The sequence below is a fragment of the Vulpes vulpes genome, chromosome 2, assembly GCF_048418805.1.
Source record: "Vulpes vulpes isolate BD-2025 chromosome 2, VulVul3, whole genome shotgun sequence".
NCBI lineage: Eukaryota > Metazoa > Chordata > Mammalia > Carnivora > Canidae > Vulpes > Vulpes vulpes.
In genome coordinates this window covers 48,579,085-48,600,838 of record NC_132781.1, presented here as the reverse complement: position 1 = coordinate 48,600,838, position 21,754 = coordinate 48,579,085, and the positions used below count along the sequence as shown (strand labels likewise).

The following is a 21,754-nucleotide window of genomic DNA, read 5'->3' as shown; positions in this document are numbered from 1 at the left end:
TCGACTCTTCTGTTTCCCAGTCAGCCCTGGGGACCCCTGACCAGAGAGGGTAGACGGCAGAGAGCTGGAGGCAGCCCTGGAAGCAGCGAAGCCCCTGCTGACTGCCCCTCACCTGGCTCCACATCAGGGGGGCCCCAGGGAGTGGCAGTGCACACTCAGCCCTTGTGGTCTGATAAGGGGCCCTGCACCACTGCCCCCATTTATGGCCTGATTGCTCTTCCACGTGGCTCCTTTGTCCAAGGACACCTGGGAAGAAGCGCTCTGAGCCCTTGCGCAAGGAAGTAGCACCAGGTCCCTCGGGGCCAGCCGACATCAGGGTCCCCTCGTGATCTGCTGTTTGAAGTCACGTGTGGAGCGACCCAGGACCCCTTCCAAGACCGGTCCCATGGCACCTGCCCTGCAGCCACAGGCTCCAGTCTCCCAGGGCCATGGGGAGATAAACTGGGTGTAGGGGGAGTCAGGCACAGCTGAGCGGGGCTGGCCTGGGGCTCCCCGTGAACGTGGGTGCATCTCGTGGCGCCTGCCTTGCATGAGCTCACGGGGCCTCACGGGAGCTGCTCCAGGCCAGCACTGCTGTGACCACATCTCACAGATGAGGAGACGGGTCTGAGGGGATGAGCTCCTGGGGGCACAGTGGTAAACGGGACCCAGACACCAGGGCCTGGCAACACCAGCCACACTGCCCGAATGATTGTTGCCAGATTAACAATTGTGATTTCTACGGGAATAAACCAACAGGAGGCCGAGGACTGAACACTGAAGGGTGAAGACCCCAACTGCTTGGGGCAGGGAACTAGGCCACCTTGGGGGCCAGGGTCACAGCTTGCACACGCTGGGCACCTGCTCCAAGCTCTGGGAGACCTCAAGGCCTGAGTAGGGGCAGGGAAGTGGCCATGGCCCGTGGCACCACAGTGCTTCTTCCAGCGGGGCCTCCACTGAGCAGGGCTGGGCAGCAGACGGCACAATACCTGGGGCCTGACCTTTGGTCTGAAGGCACTGGGAAGGTGGGAGCCTACCTGGGCCAGGGGCCCCTCTCCTGGACACTTTTACAACCGGATGTTCATCCTCAGCACCACGGGGTGGGGCCTGCTAACAGGCAGCAGGTACAGAAGGGGCTGGGTGCCCAGTCTCCAGGTAGAGCAGAGTCAGCCTGTGGGGCCACAGGCAGACAACCAGGCAAAATAGCCACCAGGCTGCCCAGCAAGCACCCCGTCTCTTGGCCTCCTTCCCCCTGGGAACCCACCATGCCGCTGCCTGGCCACCTCCTACCTGCCCTGGTCCTGCTCCTGGGTGAGTTGTCAGATCTAGCTGCTGAAGCAGGGCCAGCCCTGGGCATAGATGCTAGGCCTGCAGGGCAGGAGGGCGCAAGGGCCTGGGTGCTGGGGGGACAGAACAAGCTTTCGGGAAAGGAGCAAGAATTCTGTTTCCCCTGGCCCCAGTGTCCACAGGTCCCAAGGCAAGGGGGCCCTGGAGGCAGACCTTACTCCACCAGTGCAACCAAATGGAGTTGGGTCCAGGGCAGCCTGGGCTCCGCTCCCCCTTCAGGGGGCTCCCATGTCGGGGGCCCTTGGTCCCGTGCACACACCCTCCCTGATCCCGACATGCTGCCACCGTCTCCCAGGCCAGATGTACTCTGCGGGGCCCTGACTGGGAGCCCCAGGCAGCAGGACCCAGCCCCCTCCCCTACCTGCCCTCTTGGCCCCCAGGGCCCCAAAGCAGGTAGACAACACTGTGGGTTGCCTGGGTTTGGGGGGCATCCTGACTCCGGCCACCTGGCTGTCTCTCTGCCAGCAGCAGGGTCCCCAGGCCGGGCCTGGACCCCCAGCACCTGCAGGGCCCCTGGTGAGGCCACGTGCAACTTTGTGTGTGACTGCCCGAGCTGCTCCGACGAGACCCAGTGCGGTGAGCTGAGGCCGGGCAGGAGGCAGGTGGGCCAGCCCTCAGCAGGCACTGCTGACCTCGTGCTCCACAGGTTATCACGCAGCCTCACCTGCCTTGGGTGTCCCGTTCGCTTGTGACTTTGAGCAGGACTCCTGCGGTTGGCAGGACATCAGCACCTCGGGCTACAGCTGGCTCCGGGACCGGGCAGGAGCCACGCTTGAGGCCCTGGGGCCACGCTCTGACCACACCCTTGGCACGGACCTTGGTGAGGCCTGGGTGGGTCTCCAAGATGCCCCCCCACACCCATTCTAGCCCCACCACCTGACCTTTCTGCTGGGCCAGGCTGGTACATGGCTGTTGGCATCCACCGTGGGAAAGAGGCTGCTGGTGCCACCCTGCGCTCTCCTGTCCTGTGGAATGCGGCCCCTACCTGTGAGCTGAGGCTCTGGTACCATGTGGCCGCTGGAGGTGGGTGCCCTGCAAGGAAAGTCCAGGAAGGAGGGAGGGCTGCTGCAGGGCCTGGGGGCACCCCCCGAGGGACAAGCGGCCAAGGCCTAAGCCTCCCCAGGACCCTCCTCCCATTACAGCCGTGGCTGAACTGCGGCTAGAGCTGACCCACAGGGCCGAGACCTTGACCCTGTGGCAGAGCTCTGGGCCCTGGGGCACAGGCTGGCAGGAGCTGGTGGTGACCACTGGCCGCATCCAGGATGACTTCCGGGTGAGCTGGGGGTGCTCTGGGTGGTGGGGTTAGTAGGGAGGGTCTGACCTGGACTTAAGTCCTAAGGACCCCACTCTTCTCAGGTGACCTTCTTTGCCACTCGAAATGCCACCCACCGGGGCACCGTGGCCTTGGACGACCTGGTCTTCAGGGACTGTGGGCTGCCTGGTAAGCCCCCCACTGCAGGCTGTGGACCCACACCTGGAGGGGCAGTGGCTCAGCAGGAGCCCCTCACCTGCTCACCCCCACTGACAGCCCCTCCCCCAGCTGCCCCAGCCCCCAGGGTTTGGGGTCGGGGTGATAGGCTCCCCTCCCTGACCTCAGCCCCCCAGGCCCACTGCCCCCTGGGGCATCACCACTGCCAGAACCTGGCCTGTGTGGCGCCCCACCAGCTGTGCGACGGGGAGGACAACTGTGGGGACGGCTCTGACGAGGACGCATACTCCTGCCGTGAGCTGCAGGGCCCCCTGAGAACCTGGTGGGGCGGGAGCGGGTGGAGGAGAGGCCCTGCTGGCAGCCTGAGACCTGCTCCCCTCTCCCCACCTGCCCCAGGCCACCACATAGCCACCGATTTTGAGATGGGCCTGGGTCTGTGGAACCACTTGGAGGGCTGGGCACGGAACCACAGCACAGGCGCCTGGCATCCAGCCTGGCCACACAGGGACCACAGCCAGAACAGTGCACAGGGTGAGTGGGACCCACAGGCTGGGGCACCCCCAGTCCCCCCACCCCCCCTTGCCCACACCAGTCTCTCCCCAGGCTTCTTCCTGGTCTCCGTGGCTGAGCCCAGCAGCCCCGCCGTCCTCTCCAGCCCCATATTCCAAGCCTCGGGAGCACACAACTGCTCGGTGAGGCGGGTGGCCCCCACCTTCCCCGGGGCCCAGGCTCCAGGGGCCCCCTGACCTTCCTGGGCTTGTCCTCAGCTTGTCTTCTATTACTACCTGCACGGATCCGAGCACGGCTCCCTCCAGCTCTTCTTGCAGACGGAGAACCCAGGCTCACCCCAGGTCTCCATCCTGCTGCGCCGGCGCTGTGGGGAGCTGGGGGCTGCCTGGGTCCGAGACCGGGTCGACGTCCAGAGCGAGCACCCCTTCCGGGTGAGGCCTGAGAGAGCAGCAGGCGGTGGGGGAGGGGGTCCAGGGGCCCCCACAGACACTGGCTGCTGTCCCGGGAGCTACCTTTGCAGGAAGCTGGTTTGGCATTAATGAGCCCAGGGAAGAGGCCTTTGGGAAGGAGCAGTCACTCCCACCTCTTGCAGCAGGGCTGGCGGGGGGTGGGGTGGGGGGTGGGGGAGGTGGGGAGAGGGCTGGAGCCCCAGCCTACCTGGGAGGACAGAGGTGTGGGGCACACCCTGACCCCCTGTGTCCTCAGATCCTGCTCACGGGGCACACGGGCCCAGGGGGCGTCCTGAGCCTTGATGACCTCATTCTGTCAGAACACTGCCAGCCAGTTCCAGGTGGGCCTGTCGAGCCCTCTGTCTATCCCTCCATCCCCAGGAGAAGCCCCACCCAACCCCTGACTCCTGGTCTGCCCCCACAGAGCTGTCCAGCCCGCCTCGTGGGCTCTGGGCCCTGGCCCTCCAGCCCCAGCCATCCAGCCTGCCACCTCAGGACTTCTGCGAGCCCGGACATCTTTCCTGTGGGGAACTGTGCATCCCCCCAGAGCAGCACTGTGACTTCCAGCAACAGTGTGAGGGGGGCGAGGATGAGCAGGAATGTGGTGAGTGGTGGCTGGAACCAGGAGGGGGGGGGGGCGCCTCTCATCCTCTGTGCCCTCCCACCACCACTGGGTGCTGGCTGCTGTTCCAGGGACCACGGACTTCGAGGCACCCGCCGCCGGGGGCTGGGAGGATGCCAGCGTGGGGCGGCTGCAGTGGAGGCGTCTCCGGGCCCAGGAGAGTGGGGGCCCAGGCACAGATGCTGGCGGGGTTGCAGCTGGTGAGGCCCAGGGCCCTGCCTGTGGGCTGTGCCCCCCAAGGGGTCTTTGCTGGCCTCTTCCCCACTGTGTCTGAGCTGGGGGGGGGGGGGGGGTCCCTGGCGGGAACTGTCTCTGACAGACCTGGCTCTTTCTTAGGGCACGTCCTGTCCTTGCAGAGGGCCTGGGGCCAGCTGGCGGCAGAGGCCCGGGTCCTCACACCTGCCCTGGGCCCCTCAGGCCCCCGCTGTGAGCTCCGTGTGGCTTACTATTTCCATGGTCACCCTCAAGGTACCCCAAGGCCAACAGGAGCTCCTGGGTGTGCCTGCAGGAGGGGGTCGGGGGATGGTCTGGGAGGACCCACCATGATCCCCTCGGCCAGGCTTCCTGGCCCTGGTGGTGGTGGAGGGCGACAGCCGTGAGCTGGTATGGCAGGCCCCGAGCAGTGACAGGGGCTGGAAGGTGGATACCATCCTGCTGGGGGCGCGCCGCCGGCCTTTCCGGGTGAGCAGGGCAGCCTGGGGGGCAGGGGGTGCACAGAGCCAGGCCTGACCTCACAGCCCCCTCCCTGCTGCTTCTCACGAAGCTGGAGTTGGTTGGGCTGGTGGACTTGGACGGCCCCGGCCAACAGGGTGCCGGAGTGGACGACGTGACCCTGAAGGACTGCAGCCCCGCGGCAGCCATGCAGGACTCAGGTCCTAGTCCCAACCCCGGGACCTACCACCCAGACCACCCCAAGCAGGACAAGTCTCCCACCCTCTCAGGACACGAGGGGGGCAGGGGGATGCTCGAGGGTGCTGACCGCTCCCTGCCCCACCCCCCACAGAGATCTCCTGTAACTTTGAGCGGGACACATGCGGCTGGCACACCGGCCACCTCACCGATGCCCACTGGCGCCGAATCCAGAGCCATGGCCATGGGTACGACCACACCACAGGCCAAGGTAGAGTGAGGGCACCCACCTTGGGGGTCAGCTCTCAGACTCCAGGGGGAGGGGAGGCCCTCACACTGGGCCCAGTCCTGCCTGGAACCTGGCATCTCTGCAGCTCAGCCCAGTGTCCCCACTGCAGGCTACTTCTTGCTCCTGGACCCAACGGACCCCCCGGCCCGAGGCCCTGGCGCCCATCTGCTCACCCAGCCCCAGGCCCCCTCAGGACCTCAGGAGTGTCTCTCCTTCTGGTACCACCTCCATGGGCCCCAGATTGGTGAGTGACCCTGGTGCTGGGCAGAGCCTCCACGGAGGCCTGGGGGGCTCTCTGTTCTGTCTCTCAGCCCATCGGGGGCTCTGATCCCCTCCTGCCCTGCCCTCCATGTAGGGACACTGCGCCTGACAGTGAGACGGGAAGGAGAGGCAGAGATACTGCTGTGGTCGCGGACCAGCACCCAGGGCAACCGCTGGCACAAGGCCTGGACTACCCTGCACCACCAGCTGGGCTCAGGCACCAAGTACCAAGTGAGGCCCCTGCCTGATGGGGAGGCAGGAGGGTGGGGTGGGCCAGGCCTACAACCACTGACCCTCTCTGCCCCCAGCTGCTGTTTGAGGGCCTCCGGGACGGCTACCACGGCACCATGGCACTAGACGATGTGGCCGTGCGGCCCGGGCCCTGCTGGGCCCCCAGGCAATGCTCCTTTGAGGACTCAGCCTGTGGCTTTTCCAGTGGGGGCCAGGGCCTTTGGACACGCCAGGCCAATGCCACGGGCCTCGCCTCCCGGGGCCCTCACACTGACCACACCACAGAGACCGCTCAGGGTATGCATCAGGAGTGATGGAGGGTTGGGCAGAGGGGTCAGATGGGGGCTGACACGGACACTTCCTAGGGCACTACATGGTGGTGGACACGAGCCCCCAGGCCCTGCCCCATGGCCAGGTGGCCTCCCTGACCTCAGAGGTGCACCAGCCTCTGGCCCAGCCAGCCTGCCTGACCTTCTGGTACCACCTGAGCCTCAGAAACCCAGGTGAGGGGCTGCACCAAGGCTGCCTGGGGGCCCCCACGTGGCCTTTCTTCCTCGGCTGACTTAGGTTGGCCCCTGGGTGTGACAGGCACCCTGCAGGTCCATGTGGAGGAAGCCCAGAGGTATCAGGTGCTCAGCATCAGCGCCCATGGAGGCTTTGCCTGGCGCCTGGGAAGTGTGGATGTGCAGGCCGAGAGGGCCTGGAGGGTGAGTGTTGGGGGCAGGCAGCCCATTGCCTTTGAGGGCCATCTGGACCGCATGCAACGCTCCCTGCCCTGTACCTGCCCAGGTGGTGTTTGAGGCGGTCGCCGCCGGCACGGAGCACTCCTACATTGCGCTGGATGACCTGCTCCTCCAGGATGGGCCCTGCCCTCAGCCAGGTGGGAGCCTCAGCCAGGTGGGGTCACCTGGCCCCGGGCTCTGCTATGCCCCACAACTGCTACTAGCTCCATGCCAACCCCAAGATGCCTAGCCTGGCCCCCCATCCCTGGCAGCAGACTAGAGAGGGGCATAGACTGCACCGCTCAGTGGCTGGGCTCTTTGGGTGGGGCTGGGGGGGGGTGGTCCCCACTCACCACCCAGCTTTCTTGCAGCTTCCTGTGACTTCGAGGCTGGCTTATGTGGCTGGAGCCACATGCCCTGGCCTGGCCTGGGAAGCTATAGCTGGGACTGGAGTAGTGGAGCGACACCCTCCCGCTACCCCCAGCCCCCTGTGGACCACACGCTGGGCACAGAAGCAGGTGGGTCTGGGCAGGGGAAGGGGCCTCAGGGCCATGCACCCCATCCCAAGCGAGGCTCCCATCACAAAGTTCACAGGTCAGGGGGGCCAATTCCATCCAGTGAGCAGGGCGCCCTGCCCTCTGTCGTTTCTAGGCCACTTTGTTCTCTTTGAAACGGGTGTGCTGGGTCCAGGAGGCCGGGCAGCCTGGCTGCGCAGCCAGCCCCTGCCTGCTACTGAGGCCTCCTGCCTCCGCTTCTGGTACCATGTGGGCTTTCCGGAGCACTTCTGTGAGTGAGGCTGAGGCAGCAGCGCCTGGGCATTGGAGGAGGCAGGGGAAGGGGCAGGGGCTGGGGACCTGATTCGCCATGGCCCCCTACTACAGATAAGGGTGAGCTGAGGGTGCTCCTGAGCAGCATGCGGGGCCAGTTGGCTGTGTGGGGCACCAGTGGGCACCTGCGGCATCAGTGGCTGGAAGGCCAGGTGGAGGTGGCCAGTGCCGAGGAGTTCCAGGTAAGGCCTGGAGGCCCCAGACACCTTGGGCGGGCCCATCCTCCTCCAGGCAACCACTTCTCTCTCCTGCTCAGATCGTGTTTGAAGCCACTCTCAGCGGCCAGCCGGCCTTGGGGCCCATCGCCCTGGATGATGTGGAATACCTGGCAGAGCAGCACTGCTGGCTCCCTGCAACCACCCAGGGTAAGCCCTGCCTGGTCGCAGCTCTAGTTGGAGCCTCTGGCAGGCTCAGCAGCTCGTGGCCCACATGGCTGCCAGCAACCCTGCCTCAGGCCCAGGAGTTCAGGACAGCGACCAAGGCCCAGCCCTGCACAAGCGTATCCCTCCGCCAGGTGCCTGTCTCCTCCCCTTCTGGGCTAGGCCAAGTGGGCCCCCTGTCTCCTTCCTCTAGGCCGTCCCTCCCGGGTGGGGCCAAACCCCAGAGGAAGGCCTGGTCAGGTCAGAGATCACCACCAGCCTGCCCGGAGCGCCGGCTGCTGTCCCTTCATGACCAAGAGCCAGTTCTCACTCAGGGGTGACTGGGGGCTGAGACGAGTGGCCTCGGCCAGGAGCCCTGTGCTGGCACGACTGGCGGGGCCTCAAGGCCAGGCCACCCCCATGCTCCGCTGTCAGGGCAGGGCTGACATATGCCATGGCCCACAGGGGATACATTACTGGCCGCCTCAGTGCCAACTGTGGTCGGCAGTGCCCTCCTCATCCTTGTCCTCCTGGTGCTGCTCGGACTCGTGGGGCGGTGCTGGCTGCAGAAGAAGGGGGGCTGCCCCTTGCAGGGCGAGATGGCAGCTGAGGCCTCAGGCTTCGACAACATCGTCTTCAATGCGGTAGGAGCCCCTGGGTAGGGACAGGTGGGCAGGGGCACTGGGGAGAAGGCTTCCTGGCCGGCCCAGGGCTGTCCACCTGCATGCGCCTCTGTCACCCACCGCTCAGAAGCCCCTCTTCCCCCACCTAGGATTGTGTTACCCTGCCGGCTTCGCTTACCGACAACCAGTAGATGACTGAGAGAAGCCTGCTCCCACCATCAGCCCTGCTCCGCAGAGTAACACCTGCCCCTCCCCCAGAATGCACCCACATTGCCACCCACGAGCCTGGGAACGGTCCCCACCCCAACAATAAATGCCCTGGCCTATGAGGGCAGCCCCCGCTTATGACCTGAGGTCTGTGTATTGTACTATCAGCAGGAAAGTGGGCTCTTGGGGTCCTCAGAAACAATCCAACCTGCCTGAAAGGATGTGCTTGGGGATACCTCCCACACCTGTCAGTGACTCAGGTGACAGGTAAAAGGCCACACAGGACGGGGCCAAGGGCTAGAGGACCCAGAAACAGACAGTGGGACCCTGATAAGCCCTGCCCCAGGCCAGGCGGGCACCCCAAAACTCAGGCGGCCCAGGCCACTCTGTAGACTGACCTGGGCACTGCCCAGCCCTGCCCTGTTGGATGATGCTGCATCTGATTTAGGACAGGGAACAACCGCGGTGGGTGCAGGTGACAGACTGAGTGGAACATAACCAGGTGTGAGGTAGTGGAGAGCTGGGGGGACAGGGAGATTGTCCTGCTGTGTCCACGGTTCCACATAAAGGTTCCATGGTAAACATCCTGTGTCTCAGGGTATCCACTGTCCCATGGAGTCCAAGTGCTCCCCAAAATGATGCCTAAAGCTGAGGTCACAGCTTTGAGGCACAGCTGATGCTAAGCAGCTCAAGAGCAGGCTAAGTGGAGGTTCCCGCCCTCCTGGCCCCATGGGCTCAAAGGATAAAGGCAACTCCCTGCCTGAGGCATCATGGCCCCTGACATGCCCACATTCCTTCCTTAATAAATCGGAAATATATTTTTCTCACCCAGGAAGGGTCCCCTGGGCACGGCCATCTAGAGAAGGAGGAGACGTTCACACTCTCACAGCCAGGGGCTCCCCTCCTGCCTGCAGGAAGGCTCCCCTGCTTTGCCACCCCGCCAACTGACTCCATGCCAGGGGAGGGCATGGGTCTGGTGCCGAGGCCAACGCCCATGAGCAGCCCCGCAGACAGCAACAAGGAAGCAGTGCTGCACACTGACCTTCAGGCTCACTCAGGCACCCCCCCACCCCATGGCACATCACGACTTCCCTTCACTGGGCCAGAGAGGCACGTGGGGGGCACAGCCGACCGCCCTGGACAGCAATGACTCCACCAGCAGGAAGGGCAACAAATGTTTATTGGCTTCTCTAAAAGCCGGACCGGAGACGGGTCTTCTCTCCCGATCAGGTTGCCCCATCCCACAGCCCCACCAACCTGAGGTAGTCCCACTCAGAGGTCCCCGGGGAGCCACCCCGACTGGGCAGACACTGGAGATGGGGAGGAAAAAATTTCAGGAGAAGCAATGCTATACAAGGTTTTGTTTGTTTGACAGCAGGTATGGGTAAGGGGGTTCCTGGGCGGGGCTGGCGCCCCGCGTTCCGCGCGGCCACGTCAAGAGACCCGCACTGGCGCTGGTGGTCAAGGGCAACCAGCCAGGCGACATCAGCCGGAATGCACTGATTTCGAGGCTTTGTGTTCATTTCGCCCTTGGCCCCTTCTCAATCGGCTTCCCGATATCCTTCCCCCGCAGCTTGAGGCCTGAAAGAGCCATTGGCCTGCTCACCGCCACGGTGGCCACTCCAGGACCCAAGAGGCAGGGCAGTGCCACGGTGCCCCCACCCCTCCACCTTGAGGAGGCAGTAGTGCCCACTTCCCTCTGAGCACCAGCTCCTTTCTCCATAGGAAGGAGCGGTGGGCAGAGGAGGAAGCTTCGAACCACACCAGTCCTGGCCAGCTTCAGCCCACTGTCCTTGCACCCGCTGACCTTCCAGGGCAGAGGGGAGATGTCACCCCCAGAACCAGACTTGAGTGCTCTGGGAGCCCCACGTACTGGTGCCACACCGACACCAGGGGGGAGCCCAATACCCGAGGGGAGGACACCAGGGCCTAAACAGGATGGCCTCTGAGCCCTCTGTCCATGGGCTTGGAGAGCACTGGCCAGCCAAAAGGGACAGAGAAAATGTGAAACTGGCGGGGGGGAGGGATTGTGAGTGACACTCCTGAGCTCCCTAAGGCTCTGCAGAATCCTGCAGCCTCAGAGGCCCTCCTGTGCTTTAGCTGCTCTGCACCTGGTCGGGCAGCAGCAGAGACCCGATGAAGGACCCGAGGACACTCACCGATGGCTCTCTCGATTTTGCCCAGAACCTGGTTATTAGGAATGGCCCGTCCGCTCTCATAGTCCGCGATGACCTGCGGCTTTTCGTTGATTTTCTAAAGGTATGTATTTTGTGGATGGTAATTCGGGAAGGCGCCACAAGACTAGCACACAGCCGAGGGAGTCGCCCCAGGATCCCCTCCCAGGACAACACCGGGGCCAAGGGCCTTCCTGGGTGTGCCCGCAGAGGATCTGGGGTCTATGTACACTCAACAGGAAGTTACGGCTAATCTGATGTGGCTTCCCCAGGGAATCCCAGAGCAAGCAGGAGTCCCCAAGCTGTGCTGCAACCACCCGCCCACCTGCAGCCTGGGAGGATGGGGCCCGCCACGCTCACCGTTGCCAAGTCCTTCTGGGTCAGCCCCTTGCTCTGCCGACCCTGCTGGATCACCTTGCCCACCTCCAGAGTCACACGGTCATGATGCAGCTCCTCAGTCTCCCGGTCCAGCTTGGCCGTGTTCTTGGTGATTGAATGCTGTTTGTTCTGGCCAGCAGCCCCTGGACCGCACGAGGCAAGATCATAGCATGTGGTTTGCAACAAACCCAAAAAAAGCCAATCCAGAACAGGAAGCAGGCCCCACAGGCACTCTGTGCCATGGTGACGTGGGAAACCAGGTGAGGAGAACACAGGGAAGCTCAGAGGCTGGGAGCACAGGGCATCTCCTGCTCCCCTGCTTGCTGACCACACCTAGCACGCTGCTCCACTAAGGTCCCAGCCTGGTTCCAGCTGCGGCAGCCGCCTCGACACCCCTGGTGCATGGCGGGTGCACTAATGCCTGTTGCAGGGAGAACCCCAGCAGCACACCCCTCCCTCCATGAGGGAGCACCGGTACTTACATTTCTTGGAAGTCTCCACATCTTCTCCTCGTCTCTGAGCTGCTAAGATGGCCTAGAAAATGTGGACACGGTGTTTGGTCAAACTCAGATCTGGCAGGGCTTGTCCAGCACTGAGAAGCGAGGCCGGTCTTAAAACCCAAGCTCAGTTCACAAAAACCCTCTGCCGTCAGGTACCCAGGTGCCTGTCCATAAGGCGCCAACAAGGAAAACCCAGCCCGCTTCTTGCTGCTGAGAACCCATGCTGACCACAGCCCTGCTCCTGCATCAACAGGAAGGAATGCCTGTGCTGGCCCGCCACAGCCTCCCTGGGCCAGTCCATCCTAGCATCAGCCCCCAAACACCGTCAACCAGACCCATACCCTTTGACCTCCACCTGCCAAATGCTAGTAAGATGTATTCCTGAGGACTCTAGCCTTAGAGTGGTGACTGGGGCTGCGCCACGGCTGCTGTGTTCAGAGATGCTTTCTACCCGCGTTCACGGGACTCCTAGCTCCTGACTATTAAGTTTCCACTGGAAAAAAGGACAGTGACTTTGGCTCGGATCCTGCAGGCCTCAGACCAGCTCTGGGCAGGTCAGCAAATGCCCGTCCTGGGCCCACTAGTCCTGGCTCAAACCTGACAGGCAGGGTAGGCCCTCCACATTGGTCTCATACATGATCACAGGTGGACCAGCCAAGCTAGAGACCTTCTGTACCTTTCAGGGCATGTCCCCTACGCTCCCGACACCCAGAAGCAGAGTCCACCTATGCCCTGAGTCTGTAGGCACCTGGGCCTGGGGATAGACTGCAGACAGCCAGAAGCAGGTCTCAGAGCCATTCCCCAACCAGCTTCGGACCTCGGGGCGCCTGGACTGTCCCCCTGCACCCTAGTCCCCCAGTCCCTGCCCACCAGTCCTCCCCTTCAACCTCCCCTGGTCCCCTGCTCCACCCCGCTGTCACTGGCCACAAGCCCACCCTGCGCCCATTCCCAACCTCCATGACCTGGGGCCTCACCCCGGCCTCCCTCCCAGGCCTATATCACTGGCCCCAAACACTGCGGGGCTCCTGCACACCCAGCCCCGAGCAGCCAGTCCGCGGCCGCGGTCTTGCCCCGGTCCTCCTCTCTCCAGCCCCGGCCTCCGCCGCCGGCCCGCCCCCCCACCCTCTCCCGTTCGCACACCGTCCCCGCCCGGCCATCTCCCTCGCCCAGGTCTCCCGTCTCCCATCCCAGGTTTCGGGCTGGTCCTCCCGCCCCTCCGCCCCTCGGGCCCCCAGACACCCCCCCGGCCCCCAGTCCGCGGCCTCGCCCCGGCCCCGTCCCGCGTCCCCGGCCCACCGGCCGCCCCGGAGCCCCGAGGCCCGCACGGCGCCGCACCTGCTTGGACTTCGCCTGGGCGGCCGTGGGGCCCTTCTTGCGCAGCACCGTCACCGTGTCCCAGTCGCTCTCGGCCATGGCGGGCGGGCAAGTCCGGGTCCGTCCCGCGGTTCCGCGGCAGCTGCTCGAGACCCGGCGGCGCGACGTCCCCTCGTCGCTCGGCCGCTTCCGGCGCCGGCCGCCGACCCGGCCCTGCCTCCCCATTGGCCGGCGGCTGGAGGGGGCGGGCACTTCCCGCGCCTCTGAGCCAATCTGCGCTCGGCTCGTCCAAGCGAACGGCGGGCGGTGCGCGACGTGGGGCGGGCGACGTCGCGGCCGTGCGCGGAGGGGGCGCGGAGGGGGCGCGGAGGAGGGGAACCCCGCTGGGGAGCTGGGGTGCAGGCGGTGGAGGGGAGAACGGAGCCCCGGGAGCAGGGGGGCTGCGTGCTCGGGGACCGGAGCCGGGTCCGCATTCTCGGGCACCCGGTCGCGCGCTGGGTCCCTGTACGGGAGCTGGTGGGGTCCTAGCACCACCATCTGAAGTGGGTCTCCTCCGCAGCCGAGCTCATTTGCTGCTGCAAAAACGTAGGGGGCGAGGTGAATGCGGGTTTGGGGCGCCTCAAGCATGGACAGTTTGGGGAGGGCTCTTTAAGAAAAAAGTGTAAAAGGATAGTAAGGTAGTCATAAAAGTTAATATTCTTGTATAACGTGTGTCGTTTGCATAACATTAAAAACGTGCTTGATTTTACAATACTGTAATATTTTGCTGTTCTCTCATGATTACCATGAGATAAAACGAGAAAAAAAAATATCTTTAAAAACGGACAAACGCCACAAGCATCACAAAATTTGGGAAAAAATAACATTTGTATAAATTAACAAGTGCATCTCTTCCATGCTTTTCCTTACATTTTTTTGGCTGTATTCTCTTTGACTGCCATATCATGACTTTGCAGAATTGTTTCATGAAAAAAACAGAAGGGCTATTCAGACATTTCCCTAGGGCATTTGATAAAATTTGTGTCTGATTGTTGGAACTGACGTTGGTTTGTGTAACACTTGGGGTTTTTTTTTTTTTTTTACACTTGGGGTTTTGCATAGATGTTCTTACAGATTTATGCTTCACAAACCCAGGAATTGGGCAGCCCCGGTGGCGCAGTAGTTTAGCGCCGCCTGCATCCTGGGGCGTGATCCTGGAGACTCTGGATCGAGTCCCACATCAGGCTCTCTGTATGATGCCTGCTTCTTCCTCTGCCTGTGTCTCTGCCTCTCTCTGTCTCTATGAATAAATAAATAAAATCTTAAAAAAAAAAACCAGGAATTCTGATAAATGCAATCTCCATCTAAAAAGAAAAAAGCATGTGGTATATTCAATTGTTTATACTTTGTTATGAAATACATTTATCAAAGGAGACAACTTTTATCCAGCTCTTGGGGAGAACCAAGCCCCCTGCTCCCAATTTGCAGACTCATTCCTGGTTCATACTACGAATTGTTTCTTCACTTCCACAAGTTAATGCTCTGCAGGTGACTGATTGGCAGCCACAGAAGACCCACCTGCCCCAGGAAAGGCTGGCAAGACTGAACATCATGAGAATATCCCATAAACCCTAGCTAAGTGCATCCCAACTCAAGGTTGCCTTAGCAAGGTCCCAAAAACGCCTGTGTTCACCCCAGCGGGTCCCAGAAAGAGTGATGAAGCCCACCTGAAAAGAGGCAGTGGTCCCAACCAATTATGGTTAAAATCCACGAAGTTCACCAACATTTGGCCAGGTGAACCCACTGCTGGGATGCTGGCAACAGAAGTTACATCAGCTGCATCATGCTGTTGCAACTGCCCTGGTTGGCTCAGATCCAGAGGACGGTTATTGAGACCTCAGTGCTGTCCGCCGACACGGTGTCTGCCGTGCAGTCAGTCCCATCTAGCCTTGGACAGGAGTCCAGGCCTGAGGCCACAGAGACTTCTGGAGCTCCTTGTCCTTCTGGCACTCCTACCGGAACACAGGTGAAGCAGGTGTCTGTAGCTCCACGAACACTGACGCTCCCCCTACTCTGAGTGCTGTCCAGGGCCGAGTAGCCTTGGGTGTGGAGACACAGCAGGTGTCACAGAACCAACTCTAGGAGGCCTGGTGAGCAGCCCATATTCCTTCCAGAGGTGCCATACCACTCACCTTAATGGTCCTTTGCCTGCATTGTTTACAGTAAGTCCACCAGTGGCACCCATCTACCTTCATATCCAGAGGAGAGAATAAACAATTCTAAAAGCCTTCTGGGAAACAAAATACCCAGCAATTTCTGTATTTCTAAGATAAAGTTAAAATGTTGTATCCCTAAAGAAAAACTGACATCAAAGGTTATCAACTATAAATTGTCTAGTAAAACCTAATGAATGTGTGAGTCTGCGCTGCTCATGAAGGAGGGATTCCTCACACATTGGTAGAATCACAATTCCTGTGATTCTACCTCCTGGCTGTCCAGCCATTGTGTGAGCCCTTCTGCCTCTAAAACATTTTTTTAAATTGTGGTAAAACACACTTAAGATTACCGTCTTAACCATTTTTGAGTGTACAGTTAAGTACTATTAAATACACTCATACTGGGGTGCCTGGGTGGCTCTGTCGGTGAAGCATCTGCCTTCGGCTCAGGTCGTGATCCCAAGGTCCTGGGATCGAGTCCCGCATTGGGCTCCCTGTTCAGTGGGGAATCTGCTTCTCCTTCTCCCTCTCTCACATATGCATGCTCTAATAAATAAAATCTTTTAAAAAGTACACTTGTGCTGGTGTGAAACCATTGCCATCCGCCATCTCCATGACTTTATTTTGTAGAATTGACACCCTGTCTCCCTTAATCACTAACATTCCTTTCTGCACACCCCCCAAGCCCTTGGCGACTACTATCCTCCTTCCTGTGATCTCAGCTCCTCCAGGGACCACCTAGGAGTGGAATCCTACAGTATTTGCACATAGGTGACTGGCTCTCTCAGCGGCATCCTCAAAGCTCATGTCTTACAGCAGGTGTCAGAACTCCCCTCCTTTTTTGGGTGAATACTATTCCATCATATGTGCATACCCACGTGCTGTGCATCCATCCATCTATGGGCATGGGCTGCTTCCCCTGTTAGGTCTTTGGAATAAGGGTAGAATTTCATGATTTTCCACCCAAACCATTTGGTCAGCATGTCGGGCCCTCTAGGTTTAGAAAATAGCACCCTTGAACCTGGGGATATTTTCTTGCACTATTTCTTTGATAACTTCTTCCCCTCTCTTCTCTGCTTTCAGTCTCAGGAACCCCCGTCACTAAGATGATAGATCAAGCCCATCATTGAGTCTCTAATGTTCTTGTTTCTATTTAAAAATTCCTCTCCAGGGATCCCTGGGTGGCGCAGCAGTTTGGCGCCTGCCTTTGGCCCAGGGCGCGATCCTGGAGACCCGGGATCGAATCCCACGTCGGGCTCCCGGTGCATGGAGCCTGCTTCTCCCTCTGCCTGTGTCTCTGCCTCTCTCTCTCTCTATGTCTATCATAAATAAACTTTTAAAAATCTTTAAAAAAATAAAAATAAATAAAATTCCTCTCCAGGGGTGCCTGGGTGGCTCAGTTAGTGAAGTGACTGACTCCTGATTTTGGCTTGGGTCATGAGATGGAGCCTGCTTCAGATTCTCTCAAAAATGAATGAATGATTGAATTATTTTTCTTTCTGTTCTATTTTTGGGAGGTTTTCTCAATTTATGGCTGTTTTGCTGACCTTTTTTTAAAATTTTTATTTATTTATGATAGAGAGAGAGAGAGAGAGAGAGGCAGAGAGAGAAGCAGGCTCCATGCACCGGGAGCCCGACGTGGGATTCAATCCCGGGTCCCCAGAATCACGCCCTGGGCCAAAGGCAGGCGCTAAACCACTGCGCCACCCAGGGATCCCTGACCTATTTTTTTTTTTTTACTTGACAGCACATCTAGAATTTCTAAGTGCTCCCTGTTATAATCCACATGCCCCCCTTGTAGCATCCTGTTTCACAGAGTCTGATCTCTTCTCCGAATTTCAGGTCTATTCATATTTTCTTCTGGCACCTGCTCCCCCACCCCCCATCAGTTCTGGCGTCTTTCTCTCAGGCCTCCAACGCCCCTTGGCTACCTGTCATCCTGCACAGCCGCAGCTAGGAGCCTCATGTGCATGGTAGGATCTTCCAGGGCGGACTCCTGGTCTGGGGGATCGGGCAAGGGCAGGGTAATTTCTTCTGAGGGTCCCACAGAGCAACATCCTGCTGACCCACTGTCTCCTGCTTAGCCTCACTGCCATCCTCAAAGGGGAGCCCAGCATCCCTGAGGCTTGAGAGCCCGTGCACTCATCATCCACTGCCTGCCAGTGAGGAATGGGGTGTCACCTGCCTGTGCTGGCTGGGGAGGGGACTCAAGGCCCAGCTGTCCTTACACGGATCTCCTTGCAGCCCAACCTACTCAGACGTGTGGGCTCCTGGGTTTGCCCAGTGCCAGTGCACCGTGCTCCTGATGACTCCACCTCATTCTGCAACCCAAACCAAGAGGTAGATTTCATGTAACAAAATTAGCTAAAAGTTCATTGGTTTCTTTCTTTTTTAAGACTTTAGTTATTCATGAGAGACACAGAGAGAGGCAGAGACACAGACAGAGGGAGAAGCAGACTCCCTGCAGGGAACCCAATGTGGAACTCAATCCCAGGATCCCGGGATCATGTTCTGAGGTGAAGGCAGTCTCTCAGCTGCTGAGCCACCTGGGCGTCCCTCCCCTGTGTTTCAGTAGCAAAACAGACCACATTGCTGCAGTGAGGGCTTGAGTTACTTTCCAATTGCAGGGATGTCTGAAAGCCAGGAGGATTGGCTTTGGTCACACAAAGACATGAACGGAATAGAATTTCTAGAATGTAGCATGAAGTGGAATTTTTAGGACTCCCTACCAAATGGATCCTGCATAAAGTTCTCCCAAATCTGTGGCTTCAAGGGAAAGTAAATTACCAAAGTGAGTGTTTTTTGACCAACGATAGCAAAATAGGTGGGCAAATACAGCTGGGCTGGGTATTAAATATAAGGAGAAAATGATTGACAAAATCACTATCAAATTTGCAGACGTTGAGCCTTAAACACAGAGACTGGGCTATGATATTGTTCATTACTGTTAAAAACGTATATGTTGGGCAGCCCAGGTGGCTCAGGGGTTTAGCGCCGCCTTCAGTCCAAGGTGTGATCCTCGAGACCCAGGATCCCAGGATCCAGGATCCCGGGATCCAGGGAGTCCCACGTTGGGCTCCCTGCATGGAGCCTGTTTCTCCCTCTACCTGTGTCTCTGCCTCTTTCTCTCTCTGTCTCTCATGAATAAAAAAATCTAAAAAAACCTCGTATATGTTGACATAAGTATTCCCTTATTTTTTTGAAAATATACAAAGTTTTAATCCTTCATTTTTCCCTCTTTTAAAAAATTATTTATTCATGAGAGACATGGAGAGAGAGAGAGAGAGAGAGAGAGAGGCAGAGGCACATACCAAGGAAGAAGCAGACTCCATGCAGGAAGCCTGATGTGGGACTCAACCCTGGTACTCCAGGATCATGCCCTGAGCTAAAGGCAGACGCTCAACTGCTGAGCCACCCAGGCAACCCACTCTTTTGTCTTTGTTTTTGTTTTACTGACATGATGTGTACACAAAGTTCAGCCAAAGAACATTTTTACTGCTTGCTTTCTGGCCGCTGTCGTCTCTGAATGTACCTCGTGCGGTGGCGGAGGAGGATAGTAAAGGGCCTGTCCATCTAGCCGTACATGCTGGAGGGGAGAAGGCAGGGCTGTCACCCTGGGAGGGAGCATGGGCAGCTGGACTTGGCACTGAGGAGCAACTCCCATCAGCTCCACGCAGCTTAAGAATCAGGAGCACGGAGATCAAGCAGGGAGCCAGGCATCGGTGGCTGGTTACTGGGAGAGAAGGGAGGCCAGCTGGCCAGAGAGGGTGAGGACTGACTGTGTGGCCTGGGGTCTGGGGAAGCAGGGAGGGACAGTGGACAGGAGGTTGGACCAGGGTCCGAGTCCCAGTTGGGTTGAAGAATACTGGCATACCGGACCAGGGTTAAAGCCAAACAGGTGGGAGCCCCGTTGCAGAAGGCAGCAGTGGTGGGCTAGGGAGTGCCTGCCTGGCAGGGAGGAAGAAGGACCCTGGCGGGGGGGCACTTGGAGCCTCCCAGACATGGGGGGGAGGGAGGGGAGACCTCGGCCAGGTGATCAACTTGGCGGGTTGAATGTGAGCAAAGCCACCCCCAGTTTGCAGGCTCCCAGTGAGGCCACCAGAGCAAAGTTCCTGCGGAGAGCGGGTTGCGGTGGGTGCCTCCCCGGCCTGGGTGGGTGGCAGTTCCTGCTGAGGCCGGCAGGCGGCGAGGCAGACCCGCTGCTGCGCTGAGTGGGAGGGGGCGAGGAGGGCCTTGAGGAGAGCAGTGGGGTTTGGCTCCTAGGAGGCCCTGGGGACCTCAGCTCTGTCCGCCTATTAGTTACCCAATCATGCCTTCATCTATCCAACCAGGAACCGAACCCTGAATGAGACCAAAGGGACCACTGACCTCCACAGACCCGCATCTGAGGGAGGAGACAAACTCACAAAATGATTAGAGTCACATGGGGTGAGGGAAGGGGGAACCCTGTCAAACCCAAGGCCACCAGGAGAGAGACTCATCTTCATCTGGAGACCTTAAGGCCTGCAGAGGGCCCAGGCAGGTGCCAAGTTTGGGGCTGGCGAGACTGGGGACCTCAAAACAGCCGACCCCAGGCCAGCAACCTCCCAATAACGCTGCCTTGCCGCCCCAACCCCATCTCCCCCCCCCCCCCCCCCCCCCCCCCCCCCCGCAAACTCTTTATAGACACCTCTGCGGTTTGCCTGATCAGGACTTCCCTGGCCCATGATTTCCCCGCTCTCTCCCTCCCCTGTGGGCCGTAGAACCTCGCCCAAGAGCGCATCCTATTAGAAGCCTGTTTCTTTTCTTTTCTTTTCTTTTCTTTTTTTTTTATGATAATCACACACACAGAGAGAGAGAGGCAGAGACACAGGCAGAGGGAGAAGCAGGCTCCATGCACCAGGAGCCCGACGTGGGATTCAATCCTGGATCCCCAGGATTGCGCCCTAGGCCAAAGGCAGGCGCCAAACCGCTGCGCCACCCAGGGATCCCTAAAAGCCTGTTTCGATCAACTTTTGCCTGACCTCTCTATTCCATTTCACTACTGATGGAATTAAACCTGACACCAAGTACCTGGAAGAGGTGGGAGGCTGGTCCAGGTGAGGGCCTGGCTGGTGCAAAGGCTGAAGGGCCAAGCCTGCCTGGTGAGCAGAGGCTAGGGATGGCTAGGGCAGCCTGAGCATTTTTTTGGTTTTGGTTTTGTTTTTGTAGATAACCTCTATGTCCAATGTGGGTCTCAAACCCCAAACCCTGAGACTGAGAGATGCAAGCTGTACCAACTGCACCCTCCAGGCGCCCCAGCCTGGGCATGTTTGATTGTGTAGTGAGGCTGGCTGAAGGGAGGTGGTTGAGGAGTAGGGAATCTGTGAAGTTTGCTCCTGTCCTGAGTGGGGGGATTTGGGGGGCTCTTTGCTTTCTTTATGGTACTTTTCTGTTTTCCAGAGCTCCTGCTACTCACAACACGAATGTTTTTCAGGCTATAGTAACGTCGTCAGGCGGCGGTGTGGAGTGAACATGTCCCCTTGTCTCCCCTCCTCAACACTCGTTACTTTTCAGTATATTTTTCCGAGTCTGCGGAGGTACGAACGGGCCTGGCAACAGTCATCTGCCTCTGCTGACAGGGACGCTGTGTCCCGCACATGTTGGACACCTTCCTGCTTCTTCACCATGAGTGAACTTCAGCTTGGGTCCCGCTGCTGGGCAGGCTTCCCCCTCCCTACCACCCTGGGACGCCCCCACCACCCACCTGTCCCAGTGCTGGCTGCCGGCAGGTCAGCCACAGGCCTCACCACCCCGTGTGTTTCTTCTTTTTGAGGGGCTGCCCTAGGGAGGGGCCGTGCACACTGTGGAGGCGGGGGGAGCCCCTCCTGGGTCACCTTTCTGGAAAGGTGCTGTCAGATGACTGCACAGTGAGAGCGAAACTGGCTTCCTTTGGAAGCCTTCACGTGGCTGAGAAACGAAGCGAAGAAAAGGCTGGGGCATTAGGGTGGGAGCCCGCCTTGGGGGGTTTAGTAGGGGTCCCTCCTCTGGGACCAGAGCTGGGGACATGAGGGGCATCCTGTGTCCTGGGGGCAGGGAGCTGGGTCAGCCTTCCTGCTTCTGCTCCCAAGGGCCTGAGTGAAGTAAGGGCCTTGGAGGGGAGTGGCCAGGCCCTGTTGCTAGAGGAGCAGCAGGACTATCCCTGGGGCACAGGGGATAGCAGGGGGAAGGAGAACAGATGGGGGCATGGGGGGGCCCTGCCTGCCCTCGAGAGCCACCAGGCCATCAGGCGGAGTGGGTGCAGGAGTCCACAGGCCCTCAGGAGCAGCCAAGGTCCACTGCAGCATGGACCCTGATCTGCCGGGGCCCCTGCCTCTCTGAGGGGCACTGGGGGCCTGGGAGAGCAGCCTTCTGCTGCCTCTGGGACCCAGGCCTTCAGGGAGCAGGGGGAGCAGGATGCGGGCCCTCATGGGTTCGCCTGGGGCTGCTCTGGGCCCTCCCCAACCCCTCCCACTGTGGCTGCCATGGGTG

General features: G+C 59.8%; 2 protein-coding genes across 2 annotated transcripts; one reads left to right on the top strand and one right to left on the bottom strand.

Moving 5' to 3' along the window:
• Nucleotides 1-564: 564 nt before the first annotated feature.
• Nucleotides 565-8,839, top strand: MAMDC4 (MAM domain containing 4). Its single transcript, XM_072748052.1, has 27 exons — nt 565-1,290; nt 1,795-1,902; nt 1,973-2,146; nt 2,224-2,349; nt 2,469-2,599; nt 2,683-2,767; nt 2,924-3,049; nt 3,152-3,286; nt 3,359-3,447; nt 3,523-3,696; nt 3,971-4,055; nt 4,139-4,318; nt 4,408-4,536; nt 4,673-4,804; nt 5,340-5,456; nt 5,584-5,718; nt 5,830-5,966; nt 6,044-6,263; nt 6,332-6,469; nt 6,555-6,673; nt 6,756-6,846; nt 7,060-7,206; nt 7,340-7,474; nt 7,570-7,697; nt 7,772-7,880; nt 8,340-8,518; nt 8,647-8,839. The coding sequence occupies exons 1-27, from the start codon at nt 894-896 to the stop codon at nt 8,686-8,688; spliced, it is 3,768 nt and encodes a 1,255-aa protein (XP_072604153.1). The 5' UTR covers nt 565-893; the 3' UTR covers nt 8,689-8,839.
• Nucleotides 8,840-9,866: 1,027 nt separating this feature from the next.
• Nucleotides 9,867-13,288, bottom strand: EDF1 (endothelial differentiation related factor 1). The gene is made up of 5 exons (XM_025981938.2): nt 13,092-13,288; nt 11,739-11,790; nt 11,239-11,399; nt 10,864-10,957; nt 9,867-10,285 (listed from the first exon to the last, which is right to left on the bottom strand). The coding sequence occupies exons 1-5, from the start codon at nt 13,167-13,169 to the stop codon at nt 10,224-10,226; spliced, it is 447 nt and encodes a 148-aa protein (XP_025837723.1). The 5' UTR covers nt 13,170-13,288; the 3' UTR covers nt 9,867-10,223.
• Between the last annotated feature and the right edge of the window lie 8,466 nt (nt 13,289-21,754).

What these genes read in the sequence shown, in the direction of transcription:
- MAMDC4 (XM_072748052.1), top strand. Translation starts at nt 894, where the DNA reads ATGGCCCGTGGCACCACAGTGCTTCTTCCAGCGGGGCCTCCACTGAGC. An exon ending in CTCCGACGAGACCCAGTGCG is followed by an intron (nt 1,903 to 1,972) that starts GTGAGCTGAGGC and finishes CGTGCTCCACAG; the next exon opens with GTTATCACGCAGCCTCACCT. An exon ending in CGAGGATGAGCAGGAATGTG is followed by an intron (nt 4,319 to 4,407) that starts GTGAGTGGTGGC and finishes CTGCTGTTCCAG; the next exon opens with GGACCACGGACTTCGAGGCA.
- EDF1 (XM_025981938.2), bottom strand. Translation starts at nt 13,169, where the DNA reads ATGGCCGAGAGCGACTGGGACACGGTGACGGTGCTGCGCAAGAAGGGC. An exon ending in TGTGGAGACTTCCAAGAAAT is followed by an intron (nt 11,400 to 11,738) that starts GTAAGTACCGGT and finishes CGTGCGGTCCAG; the next exon opens with GGGCTGCTGGCCAGAACAAA. An exon ending in CAAAATCGAGAGAGCCATCG is followed by an intron (nt 10,286 to 10,863) that starts GTGAGTGTCCTC and finishes TGGCTCTTTCAG; the next exon opens with GCCTCAAGCTGCGGGGGAAG.